The sequence below is a fragment of the Grus americana genome, chromosome 5 (assembly GCF_028858705.1).
Source record: "Grus americana isolate bGruAme1 chromosome 5, bGruAme1.mat, whole genome shotgun sequence".
In the NCBI taxonomy this organism is placed as follows: Eukaryota; Metazoa; Chordata; class Aves; order Gruiformes; family Gruidae; genus Grus; species Grus americana.
The window spans coordinates 1,230,653-1,247,293 of record NC_072856.1 but is presented as its reverse complement, the minus strand read 5'-3'; the positions used below and the strand labels follow the sequence as shown (position 1 = coordinate 1,247,293).

Sequence of the window (16,641 nt, the reverse complement as noted above, 5' to 3'; positions counted from 1 at the left end):
CAGCAGCAGCTGCTGAGAGGCAGCAGATGGGACCTTTCCCTGGAGGGCGGGTGACGGGTTGGTGGCCGTTGATGGATGTCACCTTCCAGCTGTTCACTGGAAAAGTTGTTCCTCCCAGTGTAGGGCTTAGTGGGTGACACAGGCAGCCTCGCTGACAGGAGGGACCGTTGCCCACCAAGGGTGAGGAGTTGGCGTCGGCAGAGGGAAGGCAGCAGCCTGCCGGCCTCCTCCGAAGGAAACTGTTCTCTGGAGGAAAGCCAAGCAGGAACTGAAGCAGGATGAGAACTGAAATTAGACGTGTAAGGCTCCTGGGAAGGAAAGACCAGGCAATTCTTTAAATTCCCATAGCAGAATGCTCACTCCTGCTTCCCAGAGTACTACTTCAGTATTTGTAATGGTGTCTTCTCACAGTTAAATTATGATTGCCTGTTTTGTAAAGCTTAAAGACCATTAGTTAATTGAAAAGACAGTCGTAATTGAGCCCACAGTACTGTGGCTAATTTACAGGGTTTCTTGCCTCCGTCTGTTGCCCATTAAGGTTCTGACTACATGGAATGGCGCAGAATGTTGAACATCCGGCGCTGCCATTGGGCCACACCACCGGTTCGTTTTTGGCGACCTGCCTCAGCAGCACCCTCGAGTAGGCACAAAGCTCTCGGCACGGCGCTGCGGTGGAGGTCTGTGCGTGCTCCAGATCCGTGAGCTGGTCATTCAGCCGTTGGCCGCTGTGGCCAGGCCAGCCCAGGGAAGGGCAGGCAACAAGCAGTGCTGCTGCTTCGGTCCGAGCCCCCTTAGCGTGGGTGCTGTGCTCAGAGAAGGCTGCCAAGCCACAGTCAATCTGTGGGTGAGTAGCTCCTCAAATAAACGAGGGCGAGACAGCAGCGTCTCGCATTAGAACGCAGCGAAGGTTGGCTCTCAAGTGGCACCTTTGGAGTGCTAATGCTGCCACTCGCAATGCCAAACGCAGCTTTCAGCTGGAAAATAATAGTTTTCGTTGGCTCACCTTGCATTCTCCACAGAGAACCGTCCCTGGATGGTGCTGCTGGTTTGAGAAACAGAGTTCTGCGCGGATTCAAGGACAAGTGCAGCTACGGGAAGAGGTGAGCTGAGATACCAGGTGCTTGAGCTTGTCGGGTCTCCTGCTCGTGTGGGCGACTGGGCAGCAGGGGAGCGAATCCTCCACCAGCCTCACTGCAGAGTTTGTGGCCGAGTACAGCTGAGCCTTGGTCACTGTCTGCGGTTTGGCTTTGCTGAATCTTGTAGGGGGAAAGAAAAATTGGAAGAGTGGGGCAACTTTCCTAAATGACGAAATTGTAGGTATGAGTCACCTTTAATTAATTAAAGCTCTCAGGGAGCTCCCCAACAGAGCCCTGCTATCTGGGGCAGCTGTGCCTCAACACAGCGGCAAACCACAAATCCTCGAAAATTTACAGCATAATTATGTGGGAATTTAATATGTTTATTTGTTGATGATAAATTGAGTGAGCAACTGTTAGTCAAAGAAAAGCTTCAGACCTTCCTGCAGTACTTTTTTCCTTTTGTTTCTAAGCAGACAAAGTACCCCTCAGAAAGCAACAACCCTATACAAAAATCATTACTCGAGATTCCCGTTTTGTGCAATAATCATTTTCTTCCCCCACCCCCCCCGAGCCTCGGAGAACAGCAGCAGCAGCTCCTCTGGCTGCCCGTGGTGTTGCCGTGCTCAGGTTTACCAAAAGGTATACAGGATTTTTTTCCTGCAGGCTGGAAATGGTTCCTGGCAGGTACTGTACGGTTTGGTAAGGAATTCTGGAGAACTAGCCATAACATCATTTCTTTATTGACCCATCATTGGATGGGTAAATCTAAAATTACTACTAGGCAGCTGCATGTGCTCTTACAAGGACCTTACGACTCTCATCCTTACCAGTCTTGCATGCTCCGTGCCCCAGCAGCCTGAGCGCAGACTGTCACCCAAGCAGGGAAAATACAACAATTAGCAAAGCAAAGAGGCTGTTCTGGGAGCTGGTAACGAGGTGGCTGGGAGCTGTCGGTCGTGCTTGGCACTCCTCGTCAGCCTGGCAGGGATGAGCGATACCCGACTTTTAGTGCGTTGGAAAGGCGGCTGCACTGGAAGCTGTGGGATTACGGAGCAGTGCCACCCCAGACACTTCAGATGTCTCCAGATCTCGGCCAAATTTGGGCGTTTCTCAGCTAGGGCCAGCCCTCCTGCCCCCAGGGGTAGGAATACTGGGCAGGGCCGATTTGTCTGGGGTTTTTGTAAGACCTTAATGTCGCCTTGTCAAATATGAGTAAAATCAGTCTTTGGATTTAAAATACTGAAGAGTAAGGGGAGAGGAGGAGGTTGCACAGGTAGCTAGACCCTGATCTGGCACGTGAACAGCTGGGAGATGAGTTTAACAGCCTCGTTCCCCCCAGACTCCTCTCCGTGTTACCCCCCCGGCCCCGGTGACGCCACCCCAGCAGCCAGAAGAGGCCGTGGCAGGCCCACAGCCGGCTGAAAGCAGCTCAAGCAGCACCCAGGGCACGTCCCAGAGTGTTTCAGCAGGGCTCGATTTTGCCCTGGACTCACCAGCTTGGTTTGTCCTCATGGTTTAAATCATAGGAACTGGTGGAGACGGGCCGTGGCCAGGCTGGGCTGCAGCCAGGGAGGGCTGCGTTCAGCCACCTCCTTCAGTAACGCTTCTTGAGGCAGAGCGGGGAGGATTCCACCTCCCAGGGGTGAGAGCAGGGAATTCGTCTGCGACTCTCAGGGCCAGAGCAGCTGCACGCTTCAAGGCTCTCCTGCCTCCCCAGACACGGCGGGGATGAGGGCTGTTTGGCTTTGCTTAGTGACAGTTAAGCGAAGCCCAAACCAGACAAAGCACCTAAATCCAAAGCACGAGCTGTTCCCGAGAACCATCTCTGCCGTCTTGTGGTGTCTCTCACTGCGCCAAGTGTTAAAAAGTGGCTACGCCTGCAGCTTCCAGTGGCGAGAGTGTCCGAGCTGCATCCACTGGTGCTCACCTGCGACTCCCAGTTACAAAGAGCTGGGAACCAGCATCCTTCAGCTGCCATCTCTCCTCCTTCCCTCCTCCCCAACAAAGACAGCAGACCGTAGGCAGAAATAGATCTTTAATGAACTATACAAAAAAACCAGCCCGGTCATTCCTTCTCCTCCCAGTTCCGGTGGGCTCAGCAGAAGAGGTGCAAGACTTTGCGGAAGAAGTTCCTGAACTCCGCGTTGAAAACGGTGTAAATGATGGGGTTGAGAGCGCTGTTGACGTAACCCAGCCAAGTAACAGTGCTGGTGACTTGAGTGGGAATGGTGCAGGACTTGCAGAGCGCCCTGGTAATGTGAACCACAAAAAAAGGTGTCCAGCAGAAGAGGAAAGCACCTGCCAGAAGGACATTAAAGAGAGAAAGTGATGTGAATGTTAAAAAGGGTTTAATTTAACAAACAAGACTGGAGACAGCTCAGAGTGCTTAGGGGAAAAGCAGCAGATGTGCTGACATGTAGATCTGGGCTTACGCTCTGGCAAAAAATTTAGGATGTCTTTCTCGTCCTAAACATTGATGAAAAGTCTAAGTTATGTATCGTTTTGGATTCATATTTAGGATATCAGGAGTCACAGGTTTACCTTGAAGAAAAGGCTGGATTATAAACACCGTACATATGTTCTTTCCCAAGGGTGGTGGTTGTTGGCACTACTCTGGCCCAAAGGGATGCGGAGATTTTCACTGGATAAACATCCTCTCACGAGAGATGGGTACGGCAGGTCTTAAGCCACAACCAGGCTGTTCCGCAGGAACCAGGGGAAGGTGGGTGTTAAAACGAGCCCACGCGTGATGGAGAGGGAGGAGGACCAAAGCCATGGCACTGGGGACGTGGAACAAGAGGGAGGTGGCTTTCATCCCACCCCCACCTTCTCCAGCAGGGATGAAGCATGGGTCTGTGTGACATCTCTCATCGTGCCCGTGCCTGGGCAGTTTGGCTCCTGGCAGCAGGGTCGGCAAAGCGCGCGTTCCCTTCGCCGGGTTCAGACCAGCCCTGCCAGACTGGACCCAGCACGCTGCCCACCCTTCCCCAGCCACCACCGGCTGCTACTCACCGACGACGACAGGCAGCACCCGCATGGCCTTCCGCTCCCGGCCGTTGATCTTGGCCCGCTTCCGACTGTGTCCTGGGTGTGGGTACTTGAGGTGTGGGTAGGAGACAGTCTGGATCCCATTGTTCATCACATAGTCCCCAGGGTGGTCAGAGCGAGTGTAAGGGTTGCACTCCTCCGGCTCCAGTCCGGTCTGCTCTCTCTCAATGAAGGTTGAGGGGTGATACAGCTTCCTGTTGGCCCCGTAGATGCTGCCCCTCAGCTTGGCTTTCCTGGCTTCTTCCCAACGCTTGAGTCCTTGGAACATGGCGCAGTAGAGCACCAGCATGACGGGGCAAGGGATGAAGAAGGAGCAGATGGAGGAGTACACGATGTAGTTGTCATCCTCCAGCTGACACAAGCTGGGGTCCCGGTTTGGGACGTTGTTGAGGCCAAATATGACTGGGGATGCTACAGCAAAGGCGAATATCCAGGTGGTGGATATAAGGATCAACTGCCGCAGGTCGATTTGTCGCCGGTTGTAGTTCAGTGGGATTGAAACGGCGATAAACCTGCCAATACAGGTCCCAGGTGAGTCAGTCCTAGTATGGTGGTGTCACCACTGGTAACATCACAGAATCACACAGCAGTTTGGGTTGGAAGGGACCTCACAGCCCATCCAGTGCCACCCCGGGCCATGGGCAGGGACACCCTCCACTCACCCAGGTTGCCCAAAGCCCCATCCAACCTGGCCTTGAACACTGCCAGGGAGCCAGGGGCAGCCACAGCTTCTCTGGGCACCCTGTGCCAGGGCCTCAGCACCCTCACAGGGAAGGATTTCTGCCTCACATCCCATCTCCATCTCCCCTCCTGCAGCTTCAGGCCATTCCCCTTGGCCTGTCACTCCCTGCCCTTGGCACCAGCCCCTCTCCAGCTTTCCTGGAGCCCCTGCAGGGACTGGAAGGGGCTCTAAGGTCTCCCTGGAGCCTTCTCTTCTCCAGGCTGAACAACCCCAACTCTCTCAGCCTGTCTCCAGAGCAGAGGTGCTCCAGCCCTCGGATCACCTCCATGGCCTCCTCTTGACCTGATTAACAGCTCCATGTCCTTCTTGTCCTGGGGACCCCAGAGCTGGGCTCCAGGTGGGGTGTCAGAAGTGAGTGGTCCCATAGTCACTTGCTACTACCCTTCCCCCTGTTAATTTACTCACGTAGCCAAGCCTGGGCTACAAGCTCCCCCTCAGAAGAGCACCCAAGGGGACAGCTCTGGCCTCCTCACACAACTGTGCTTCCAGCTTGGCCACCACAAGGGTCCTGATGGGACACAACGCTGGTGATGGGGGAGGACGGGAGGGCAGAACACCGTCCTTATGGGAGAACAGGATCCGGCCTCCCTGCGTGGGACCCTGGTAAGGGCAGGTATGGCAGCAGCTTGATGCCAGGACACAGCGCTCCTTCCTCTGGCACGAGGAGGAGGAAGGCACTTACCGATCCACGCTGATAGCACAGAGGTTGAAGATGGAAGCCGTGCACAGCATCACGTCCATGGTCATCAGGGCGTCGCACAGCACCGTGCTGAGGGACCACACGCCTCCCTGGAACTGAAAAGATCCCCGTGGTCAGCAGATGCCACGTCCCACTGCCTTTAAAAACGACACGAAACAGCTCCGCGCCTGGGCGCCTCAGCCACTCACATTCTCCCCCAAACAAGCGGCCTGCCGTCGAGCAGTCCTGCCCGTGAAGTAGCTCACAGCTTGCCTGGGGCTTCGGGTTCTGGCCCGGCTGGAGAATCGAGCCCCCAGCCCCTCAGCGCTGCCAAGCGGGTCGTGCAGGGCGGAATAACGGGCACAGGGCTGCCTCGGGTTAGTGCAGAGGCTCAGAACCCCCAAATTCAAACTCACCACCCCAAAATCTCCCCAGAAAGGCAGGGTGGGCACAGCATCGCTAGCTGCCGGTCAGCAAGGAAGCAAGGAGAAGCTCTTCCGCAAGTGACGGAGCGCAAAGCCCCTATTCCATTTTTCAGAGGACGTGAACGGTTTCAGCGCGTTACACGCGTGGTTCATTCTGTCACGCTAAGCACAAGGCCAGCCTCGCGAGTCCGCGTTCAGGCTGGTCAGGTGGAATCTCTTGTTCGCTCTCCCTACAATTGCAGGGCACGGCAGGAGCGCTGCCGGCGCGAGGACGTGACCGGACGCGCGTCATTGGGCCGTATTACTTCAAAGCGTTGACTCTGCTATACAAAAGGTACCTGTTAAAAAATCTACGCTACTGTATCCCAAATAATACTTGGGGAAAAAAAAACCCCAACAAAGCCAGCAAATGCCCAAGGGTTTGCGGTTGATCAATAGCAGCTTGTGGAACAGGAACGTTTGCTCAGCAGCGTGCTGTGAACCCGGCTGCTGGGAAATGGGAATGGCAGGAAAAGCTCAAAGAGCACAGAAATAAGTCAGGATTCGTTAAACCCTCCAGCACGTGGCACCAAACGCGTGTCCAGACCCTCTGGCATCCAAAGCTGATGCGCCGAGCGTCGGCTTCCTCTCCTCGCACCAGTGCAGCTGCCTCTAGGACGAGACCACGAACAGAATTTTTATAAAAATTCTCATTTTAGTACCACAAGAGAGGGTGCCTTCTTGTTTTTCCCTGACAGCAAAAGAGGGGCTCAAAGCCCCGCTCAGCTCAAGCTCAGCCCCTCCATCCTCGTTTAGCAGCTGAGAGGAAAAGCTCCCTCGTTCCCGCGCATCAGACGCGTGCAAAGCTCCGTCACCCCAGCCCCCGGTGAGCGGTCTGCCAGCGCTGACTCCACATTAAATGCTTGTAAAACCCGCTCGTTTCCAGGCACGCCAAACCGAGCCTCCCGCGCAGCTGAAACAGGAGCTAAAGGCACTTTCAGATCCAACGCCGTCCTCCCATCACGACCGGCACGTCCAGTGCGGTGGAGCACCTTAGAGCAGGGGCTGGGAGTCAGGGGGCTGCCAGAGGCTCCTTACACCTCCGCTACGGGCACCCCAGACGCTGATTTACGGCCGGGTCCCCTCTCAGCCAGCGGCACCGCCGGCACCGCCCGCGCCTGACAACGGCAAGAAGGGCAGCGACGGCTTCAGCTGGCGCGGCCACCGCAAACTGCTGGCAGAAGGTCCTTCCTTCCAACCGAGCGCTCCTCTCGCCCGGTTGTAAACCCAGCCGATTGTTGTAGCGTTGAAGCGCTTTTTAGGCTGACGCGGAAAAAGTGTCCGCTCGAGCCCGGCCCTGCTCCCCGCCGACGTGCCGTTATTGCCATGAGCTTGGGCAGCGCAGACACCCGTCAGCACGCTCGCACAGGCAAACCTCGATGGCTCAATGGGCTGGTCCTAATATAATAGAATGATAATATAATAGAATGATAATATAATAGAATGATAATATAATAGAATGATAATATAATACAATATAATAAATATTTATAATAAACACTCATAGTGGGCACATATAGAGGCTTTGAAATGTTTTTCTATAATATATATTATATATCAATGCCATATATAACATTTTGTACATTATCTATAATTTATCCGTATATTTCCATATATGTAACGTATGTATATTTATAAGTTAGATTTACAGTTATTATATTTATTAGTAAAAATTAGATTGTATAGAAATAAATATGAATATAAAATGCCCCTGGGACTTGGCAAAATATCAAACACTATATATACTCTTACTATTATAAAAATATATATAATATTACTATAAGCTATATATTGCTACATGTAATATATATAATTTACTATACATTTTTACCTATATATAATGTGCTATATAAAAATTATTTTTTATATATATTATTTTTATTAAAGTCCCAGGGACTTTATTTTATCTACATGTAATATATTTTTATCCATATCATTTATCAATGTATTCATACGACACGTTATACAGTGAATTAATATATAACAATATAATACAAAATATATATATGTTGGCACAGGGCCGCAAAGCTGAGGAGCACGCCCCCCTGCCACCGCGTTCCCAGGTTAGCTCTGGAATAAGCACCTTGGTACCAGAAAAATAGCGACCATCGGGGCGGGGGGGGGCAGTTGTGACAAAAAGAGAGCGGGGACCCCAAGAAAAAAACAAAAAAAAAGTAATTCAGCATCTTAGGAGAGGGAGTGAAACGCCTGGCACCGGGGACGGCGGCGGAGGTGCCAAGGGTGGGGAGAGGAGTTCAACCCCTGCGCCAGCGCAAAGTGAGGAGCGACGCGACGAAGCCAAGAAGAGAAATAATTATCCCGTCGCTGTATTGGGTTCTCAGCCAGGAGCAGCAGGGAAACGGGCTTTCGTTTGGTCTGAGAAACCCCCAAGACAGGCACCCAGAGCAGCAGCGCCGCTCACCGAGGCACGCGGCCGACGTACGGCACGGGACGCCTGCGTTCCCGCTCCTGCTCCACAGCTGCTCTCCCGTCTCTCTCCGAAGTAAACCTATAGTAGTCGTCAGCCAGCGCTCACGCAGTCTTAACTTCGCCGGCCTTGGGCGCGGTTCGGGAAGTGGGTATAGATTAGTTCACGTATAGATGCTAAACAATAGGTTCGGGGTTTGGCCATCCCAGCGCAGCAAACGGAGCCACGGGGGTAACGCTCTCCACGAGCAGAAACCCCGCCAGGACCAGGGGCCGGGCAGCTCCGCGAGGATTAATATCAGACGGTAACGATGTCACGCACAGGATTATAATTAGTGGAGCTGTAAAGCCAAAGCAGACTCTGAAGAAACTGTTTGGCTATTTTTACATAGCCATCTCCTTGAGAGGTAGCCCGAACCCTCCAGGGCAGGGCTGGATTCGGAGCCGAAGGCTTCACTCAGCCTTTTCCCTAGCACAGACCAGCCACCCCAAACTCAACCGGGGAGCCGAATCAGCCCTCAAATTGTTGCCAAGTTCACCGGGATCCGGACAAGTTCAGTTCAGATTATAAGTGAGAAAATTTGATTTTGGGCTACAGTTTTCAAAACCTGTTTGTGATTCCGGGGAACGAATTGATTCTGAAAAGGACGAGAGCTCTCAGGCTGCAGCCCCCTCTGCCGTGAGATTCCAGCTGGGCGCTCAGAAAATGCTACAAACTCTTCCCTTTCCCCACCAGCCCCCAAGACCTGACTTTGGGGAAAGCGCTGGGTGAGGACAACATGTCATCACACCACGTTTCTCGCTCGCCCACCTTAGCAAAATGTGCCAAGAACTTCTCTGATGGGAGAGTGACTTTGGATTAGAGGCACAGCTGGCTTGGCTGGCTCCTGTGATTAAGTGGTACCTAATTACAAGAGGCTGCAGAAGATTAGCCCATCAAGGTACACAGTGTAAAGCTTGAGGGATCATAAACAGCTCAAGCTGCCTTTAAGAAGTGCTCCAGAGCAACTCCCCTTCCATCGGCGGTTTTTGCATTCTCCGCTCTTTTTCAGCGCGAGGCCCCTTGTTTTTCTCCGGCGACGGACGCTCAGTAGTGCTGGTGCTGAGAAGGCGCAGAAAAACAGCAGGGTGAGCTGCCTCCCGTCACAGAGCAAAGCTGCCAGAATAACCCTGTGATCCACCGTACCCGCTACAGCTTTTCGAAGGCTGGCGGCGTGCTCTGCACCGCTCCGGTAAGAAATTAGGCTGAGCCTTAAAGGGGTTAACGTGGTTCCCTTAGAACCGCCACACGCGAACGCTCCAGGCATCGCTTCTTGGGAGAAGATGGAAAACTGTGCGAGGGTGGCAGGGAGCGTCACGCTCTGCCCCTTGCCCTGCGCTTCGTGGCAGCCAAGGAGGGTTCAGGGAAGGTGATAACGATCGCCCCTCGGGACGCAAGACAAACCCCTTCCAAAGAGGCGTTCCAGGTGCAGACTGGCTGCCGGTTCACCCGCCCAAGCTTGGCGACGCCGGTGAATTCACCCGCAGCCACTGCGGTCTCTCACAAGACACCAACATCTCACTACAAACTGCGTTTAGGTTCCGGATCATCCACCGCGCGCAGAGGAGGAACGGATCCAGCTGCTTCTTACACAGAATACAAACAGCTTATGGAAAAGATTTTACAGGAGGGAGGGAGACAGACTTGACTCCTCCAACACGTCGCAGGCTGCTTCCAAGCTCCGGTCATTCTGATGTCCCTGTTCCTAAGCACTGCCGATGATGTAAGAAAAAAAAAAATCTGCCTTCTTGCAAACAAGCCTGATGCCAGAAGAGCTCTTAGGCTGCCAGCGCCCCTGAGGGCGTGAGCCAGGACAGGACCGAAGGTTTTAGTCTTATTTCCCGTGATAACAGCTCTTGCCTCAGTCCTGCCGCTTGCTTCCGCACGGCGCCGCGTCTCAGACGCGTACCCGCCTCTCTCGCCAGCCCTGCAAACGGGCGCGTTAAGAAGCAGAGCGCACAAAGTGATCGTTTGGTCTTCGGTGGTGATGGCATCTGAAGTAAGGTACCAGGCGGCAGCAGCCTGGGTGGCGAATTAGGAGATGCCCAGCTGCATTTCCGAACAAGCAGGTGCCTGCCCTCAGCGAGGCCACGGCTCAAGCACGGAGAGACTGACGGTGCAAATCCCCAGAGCCCAGGCCTGCCGAGAAGGCTGGGACACCACATCAGAAGAGTAATAATCCTTGCAAGCGGGCAAAGTCCAGCATCGGAGTCAAAGAACTGTCCGAGTGCCCAGAAGAAGCTGACTCTGGGCCGTTCTTCGTGAGCTGGGACTGCGGCGTCCCCCAGAAGACACGACAGCCTGCGAGGGGAGAGCAAGGAGAGGGAGTGGGACCCAAGGCAAAGGTGGCCTTATGTCTGCTCTGAGGACCTTTCTTGGCTTAAATCATTGAGGTCAAGGTTCTTCAGACATGAGGAGCAAGTCTGGTCATCCACCTGAAATACTATGAGGGCCCAAAATTCAAAGGCACCGTCCTGCATTGAGAAATAAACCCCTTAGCGTTAGCACCGGTGGATAACTGCTGGCCTGCGTCGCCTCCCCAGTGTGCTGCGCGGCTCGGACATCAGCCAGGCCTAGAAGAACATCTATTTCCACTAAAGCCGTAAGATTCCAGGAAAGACCCATCTGAAATACTGCTGCAAAAAAAGGATGGCGTGCATTCACAGAAAAGGCGGAGGGCAGAGCTCGGGTCTCTCGGCAGAAGAGCCGCATCGCAGGCAGACGACGCGCTGCAAACAAGAGCTGTTTCTGTACCGGTGGTGCACCGACACCCTGGAAGTTTGATGGGGAACGGCAGCATCCCCGCCAAGAAAACAGCTCGTGCAATTAGCACTGGCTGCTCTACGGCTCCGAGGATCCGCGAGGCAGCGCCAGCTGGAGAGACCCCCCCTTCCCCGACCTGCGGGAGCCGGGCGAACGTGCAGATCTGCTAAAACTGTTTCCTCTTTTTCGTAATCAATTACACAGATCTTAGCGGCAAAGATGTTTACATAACCCTGCCGCCTGACGCGGCTCTGGCCAGCGCCTTCCTGGATCAGACCTGTCTCGCGGCTCTGGCACTCGGCGCGGATTAAGGAGAGCCGACGCGAGGGCGGCGTGCGGAGCGAGGCAGGTAGGAGGTACGCTCCGCAGCAGAGCCCGCGGGTGGAAGTCGTGCAGCCCGCTGCCTGCCCTAATTGCTGGGAATGCCTGCGGTTAATGAGGACCACGTACACCGCTGCTGGGCTCCTGCCGCCGTCGGTCTTTGGGCAGGGGAAGCAGTCAAACATGAAGGCAAGCCCGTGCAGCCGCGCAGCTCCCTCCGTGCAGGTTTCTGGTGGGTAAAGCCCCTCAGAGCCCGACGATATTCCGCAGTGCCTCCACGGCACCTCGTAGCTCCCCTCACCGTCTCGGGAGCAACAGCCCTCATTTCAGTGCTGTCAGTGCTCCAGGCGCGCTCTGGTCTCCCCTCGCACAGAAGCAGGGCTTTGCTCCTGGGGAGTTATTGTGGACCCCCGGGAGTGCCCCGGGCCACCTCCTTTCCTTCCCCCTTGCTTCCCATCATCCTTGCCTTACCGGCGCTGGATTGCTAGGAGAGCAGAACTTCACGCTCCCACCAGACAAAGCCACCGCAGAGGAGCGGTCTGCCTTCCCCATGGATTTTTACCTCTTCCCCATCACGCTGCTAAGAGCTGAGATTCCAGAGCAAGCTGGAAGGTAAGCGCCTGCTGCGTGTCCGGGCAGCCTGCTGCGTGGTAAGTAACAACCGGCAAACACCGGAACGTGTCTTTGTTCCATGTTCGAACAAGGTCAGTGGAGAGTCTGGACACATCTGCGTCCCCACGCCGTGATTCGGCGTACGACTGCCTGTGAACACGCCGATCCTTGCACGTTGGCTCAGTCAGCCTGGGTAGCAGCTAACAAGACAAACGGCAAACAGCACTAATCCACCTCCATCCAAACCAGCGCTCCAAAGAGAATGGGGAATGATGGGGGTACAGAAGTTCACCTGGTTTTCTTTAAAGATGGTGTTTTTCTGCAAAAGAGAAACTGGCTGTAAACACCGCCGGGTCAGGAATTCACTGCACGTCCACAGTCTCGGGAGCTGGTCACTTTGGAAACAAGATGCTTTAAGCCAGTGGAAAGCTGACGTTTCTTCCCTTCCCATCCATCGGATGCTTCTTGGTTACATCAGGTCGTGGAGGATCAGAACTGACAAATGACAGCAACATTTGGATTTACAGAAGACCAGCTTCGTCACATCAGTTTTAACGCCCCAAGCGTTAACTTGAGCTGCTAAGGTAGGTAAATTTGACAGGACAAATTAATGAAGAAAGAAATACAGCCTGAAGAACCCCCAGCAATGCACAATGAACACGAGAGAGAGATTTAGGACAGGGCAGGACTCAGGAGAAAACGTCCATCTCGCACAGAGAAGGCTGGGCTGTGGGGAGAAGAAGTCTACGGGCTTTCCTGCTCACCCCATGGCTCCACTTCCATGGGAGATGCCAACTTCCTACACCACTGGCCTTTTTCCAAAGTTCGTTCTCTCCGCCAAGGGCTGTCCATGTTTATATGCGTTGAGGGAGCCCAGCGCAACAGGACGGCAACTGGCCAGGAGCAGTAGCCACCATCTCCTGCTCACCATCAGAAAGCCATCGCCCCTCCGTGGTGCCTCTCCCAGAAGCTGGACGAGTGAGGACAGGACTGGAGGAGGTTTGCGTTAGACGGCCCCATTCCCTGCCCTTCTGCCAAGCTCCAGTTCCAGTCAAGACTGCAGCGACTGTGAAACGGTACAGAAAAGCCAACGGTTGTGACCGCACACCAACGTCCTCTCTGTCCAGCACCCGCTTTCAGCAATCCTCCAACCTGCAGGTACAAACACGGGACGCCGAGAGAACTGACACACGCTTTGGCTTCCTCCGGCCGAGACCTCTGAATCCTCACCGCGGACTAAGAGTTTAGCGGTGACAAAAAGTTATGCCGGCTCTTTCGGAAGTACAAAAGGAGAGTATGCGTCAACAAATGCTGCTAATGCATCTTTAAGCTTTCTTAACAACCAGAAATAACCGTCAAGCTCAAGGCCTCTCCCACTGTGCCCGTGCTGCTGTGAACAGCAGCAGAGGATGATCCAGCCACCTCCCACAGGAAGCAATCCCGTTGCCACTGAAGCTTGTGGGAGAGCTCTTGTTTTGTGGGGATGTCAGATGTCACCTCGAAAATTTCAGTCCCTCCAGCTGTTTTCTAAAGCCCTGACTGGGAGGGATGTTTCCAAAAACCTAACACAAGAAGCCATCCCGCAGGAAAAATGACCAAGCTTCTCCTGCTGAATTGAGGAAGCCGTCAGAGTTTATAGTTCTGTTCCTGCTAAAGCAGCAGCAAAAAAAGACCCTCTCAGCTGGTTTTCAAGTTTTCCAATAAGCCCTGAAAGACCACCCTTACTCTGTCAGGAGCTGTACTAAAGTTAAAAAAACCCTCAACCGAACAAAAAACCCCAGAGCAAGAATAAAGGTGGAACTGAACGGTCAGGACTGTCCATGCCTTATGTTCAGTGGCTAAACGCAATGGTGCAGAACGCAAGCTGAAATCCAGCTGGTTTTCAACAGCAGCAATCGCTGTACTATGCACCCCCCGGCCGAGCGGCTGATTCTGATCTACAGCTTTCACTTTTGCCTCAAAGAAAAGAGAAAGGAAAAAAAAAAAAAAAAAAAGACCGCCGAGCGGGAGGAGTGCAGATCCTGGTGCGTGCTCTTCCTACAGCATCTCTTGCGTCTCTGAGAGCCTGCCCCGTTGCAGGAGCTGCAGAAGTTGAGGGAAAAGACAATTCTGCAATACGCCACCCTCGTTCCCTGTTGTTTAACATCCTGGGTGCAGAGCCATGGAAGAATTACACCACAGAACTGATGTTTATGAACAGCTATGTCAGTGAACACACAAAGTACCATCGCTGCCAAGGCGCAGGCTGGACAGCCCAGGTTTTTAAAGCTCATACAGGGCTGAACACCCGTTGCCTGAGCATCCAGGATCTGTGGGATGTCTGTGCTACCCAAGGAAAGCCCCGCAATGCTCGTGCCCAGCTGGAAGCATTTTCAGAGGTATGTTAACTAGCATTTTACATATGCCAGCAAAACTCAAGCCTCCAGGCTAAAAGAAACCACGCTGGTGCACGTGTCTGCCCACAGAATTGGGAACTGGAGGCATGGAGACACAACAGAAAGAGCGAGGGGAAAAAAAAAAGGTAATTCCAAATAGCAAAAAGTAGCTGAGAAGAATGATGGAGACAGAGGCTTTCTAACCACCAAAACTGGGTTAACGAGGGAAAAGCAAAGCCACCAAAACCAAACAGCATGGAGGTGCCCCTGTCAGTGCAATGGAAAGGGAGAAGGGAATCTAATGCTCCTGTTCTTCAGAGGTTCTTCTTATGGGTCCCCAGCCGAACCTGTCCCTCCAGAATACCTCTGCCTCCACCGAGGTCACAATGTCCTGTAAAATCCCAGGACCAGGTAGAGAGGCTAAAAGCATCCTAAGCTCTAATCCGCAGCCTTCCTTGCATAAGAAAGTATACGCCCATCGCAGCCAGGCGCTGAGCGGCAGCCCTGCCACGGGAGAGAAGGGGAGATGCTAAGGCTCTTGCGTTAGCCTTCAAGGACGGGAACGCCATTGGGTCTCAGTGACGGGGACACCCCTTTCACGCCCCGAGGAAGCACTGAAGCCACCACCTTACAAACCACGTGCTATCAGAAAACACAAGGTTCGGCTGACACCCCCCAGACCCCAGCTTGCTGGGGGCGTTCACCGCGCACAAGGCTGCATCCTGGCGCTCTCCACATCTGGAAAGAAGAGGAGGACTCTTTCTCCCACACCAGCAGCTACCACAAGGGCAGGTGCAGAGAACCCGTTACTTTGGTCTGTGGGCGCTTTCCTCCAGCTGAGCAGGGAAAGAGCCGCGGGCTGGTACTAAGGGCAGGCTCTAGCGAGCCTCCTCGCTCCAGTCCCACAAATCCCCCCACAATCACCAGGCACCATCAATCCCCTGGCAGTCCATTTATCTCCCTTTTACAGAGAGAGATGCAAAACCACTCAACCTCAGGAGCTCCTGTTTTTTCTTTCCCTCAGCTGTCACAGCCTTGGAAGCGAACGTGTTTTGGAGGTGAACAGAAAGCCTGACCCAAAGTCCCCCAGGGTGGCTCTCCATGGCCATCGTCACATCATCAGGCCTGTGCGAACCAGAGCAGTCCTGCCAGGAGGATCCCTGAGCAAGCTGGCCAAAGCCACCCTGATGTAGGGCGACCAAATCCCATCTGGCTCCCTAAAAAGACGCCTTCCCCTACTCAACTTGACATGGCAACCCGTTTCCTGGTAAAGATCTCCCTTATCACCCAAACCTCCTCGCCTTACGCAAGACAGAGCACGGCACAGGAGCTCCCCGTCCCTTCCTAACCGTTTGCTGATGGCAACCTGGGAAGCGTGCAACGCAAGGGCTCTGCAGAGCTGTTGACCCGGCCCGGGACAGACACCCCGGTGCAAATAACGGTGATTTTGCAGCTCGGCAATTGTCCGGAGGACGGAGGGGAGCCCACAAACCTGCCCCGAGCCACCTGCTGCTGCCGTGGCTCGCTGTCCCGCGGCGGTTTTGTGCTGCCACGGGAGACTCGGGGGGGGGGGGGGGAAGAGCGCGGCGGTGTGACAGCGGCACAAGGGTCCCTGCAGCGGAGCAGGAGGGCAGGGGCTGCCCGAGGGGCTGGGCGGCAGCGGCGCTCCCGGACCGGGGGGATGGAGGTGGGCGACGATCGACACTTGGTCTCTTGCGGATCCCACCCGCAGCCCCGTACCGTGCAGGATGCCCGGGCACCAAAGGCACAACCCCCCCCCCCCCCGTCCCAGCCTCACCTCGGAGTAGACGTAGAGGGGCAGGACGAGGAGGGCGAGCAGCAGGTCGGCGACGGCGAGGCTGACGATGAAGTAGTTGGTGGTGGTCTTCAGCGCCCGCTCCGTGCAGACGCTCAGGCAGACCAGCCCGTTGCCTCCCACGATGAGCAGGATGAGGACGATGCCCAGCACCAGGGCGGCGATGTTGTGGCCTCCCGGCGGCGGCGGCGGCAGCCCGGTACCGTTGCAGGGCGCGGCCCCGGTGCTGCCGTTCCCCATGGCGCCGCGGCGCTGCCCCGGCAGCCCGGAGCATG

The 16,641-nt window shown here is 54.5% G+C and overlaps 1 protein-coding gene across 1 annotated transcript; it reads right to left on the bottom strand.

Annotated features, from left to right (window-relative positions):
* Positions 1 to 2,957: 2,957 nt before the first annotated feature.
* Positions 2,958 to 16,606, bottom strand: DRD4 (dopamine receptor D4). Its single transcript, XM_054827259.1, has 4 exons — positions 16,349 to 16,606; positions 5,552 to 5,664; positions 4,092 to 4,639; positions 2,958 to 3,377 (listed from the first exon to the last, which is right to left on the bottom strand). Exons 1-4 carry the CDS (start codon positions 16,604 to 16,606, stop codon positions 3,175 to 3,177), a joined length of 1,122 nt encoding a protein of 373 aa, XP_054683234.1. The 3' UTR covers positions 2,958 to 3,174.
* Between the last annotated feature and the right edge of the window lie 35 nt (positions 16,607 to 16,641).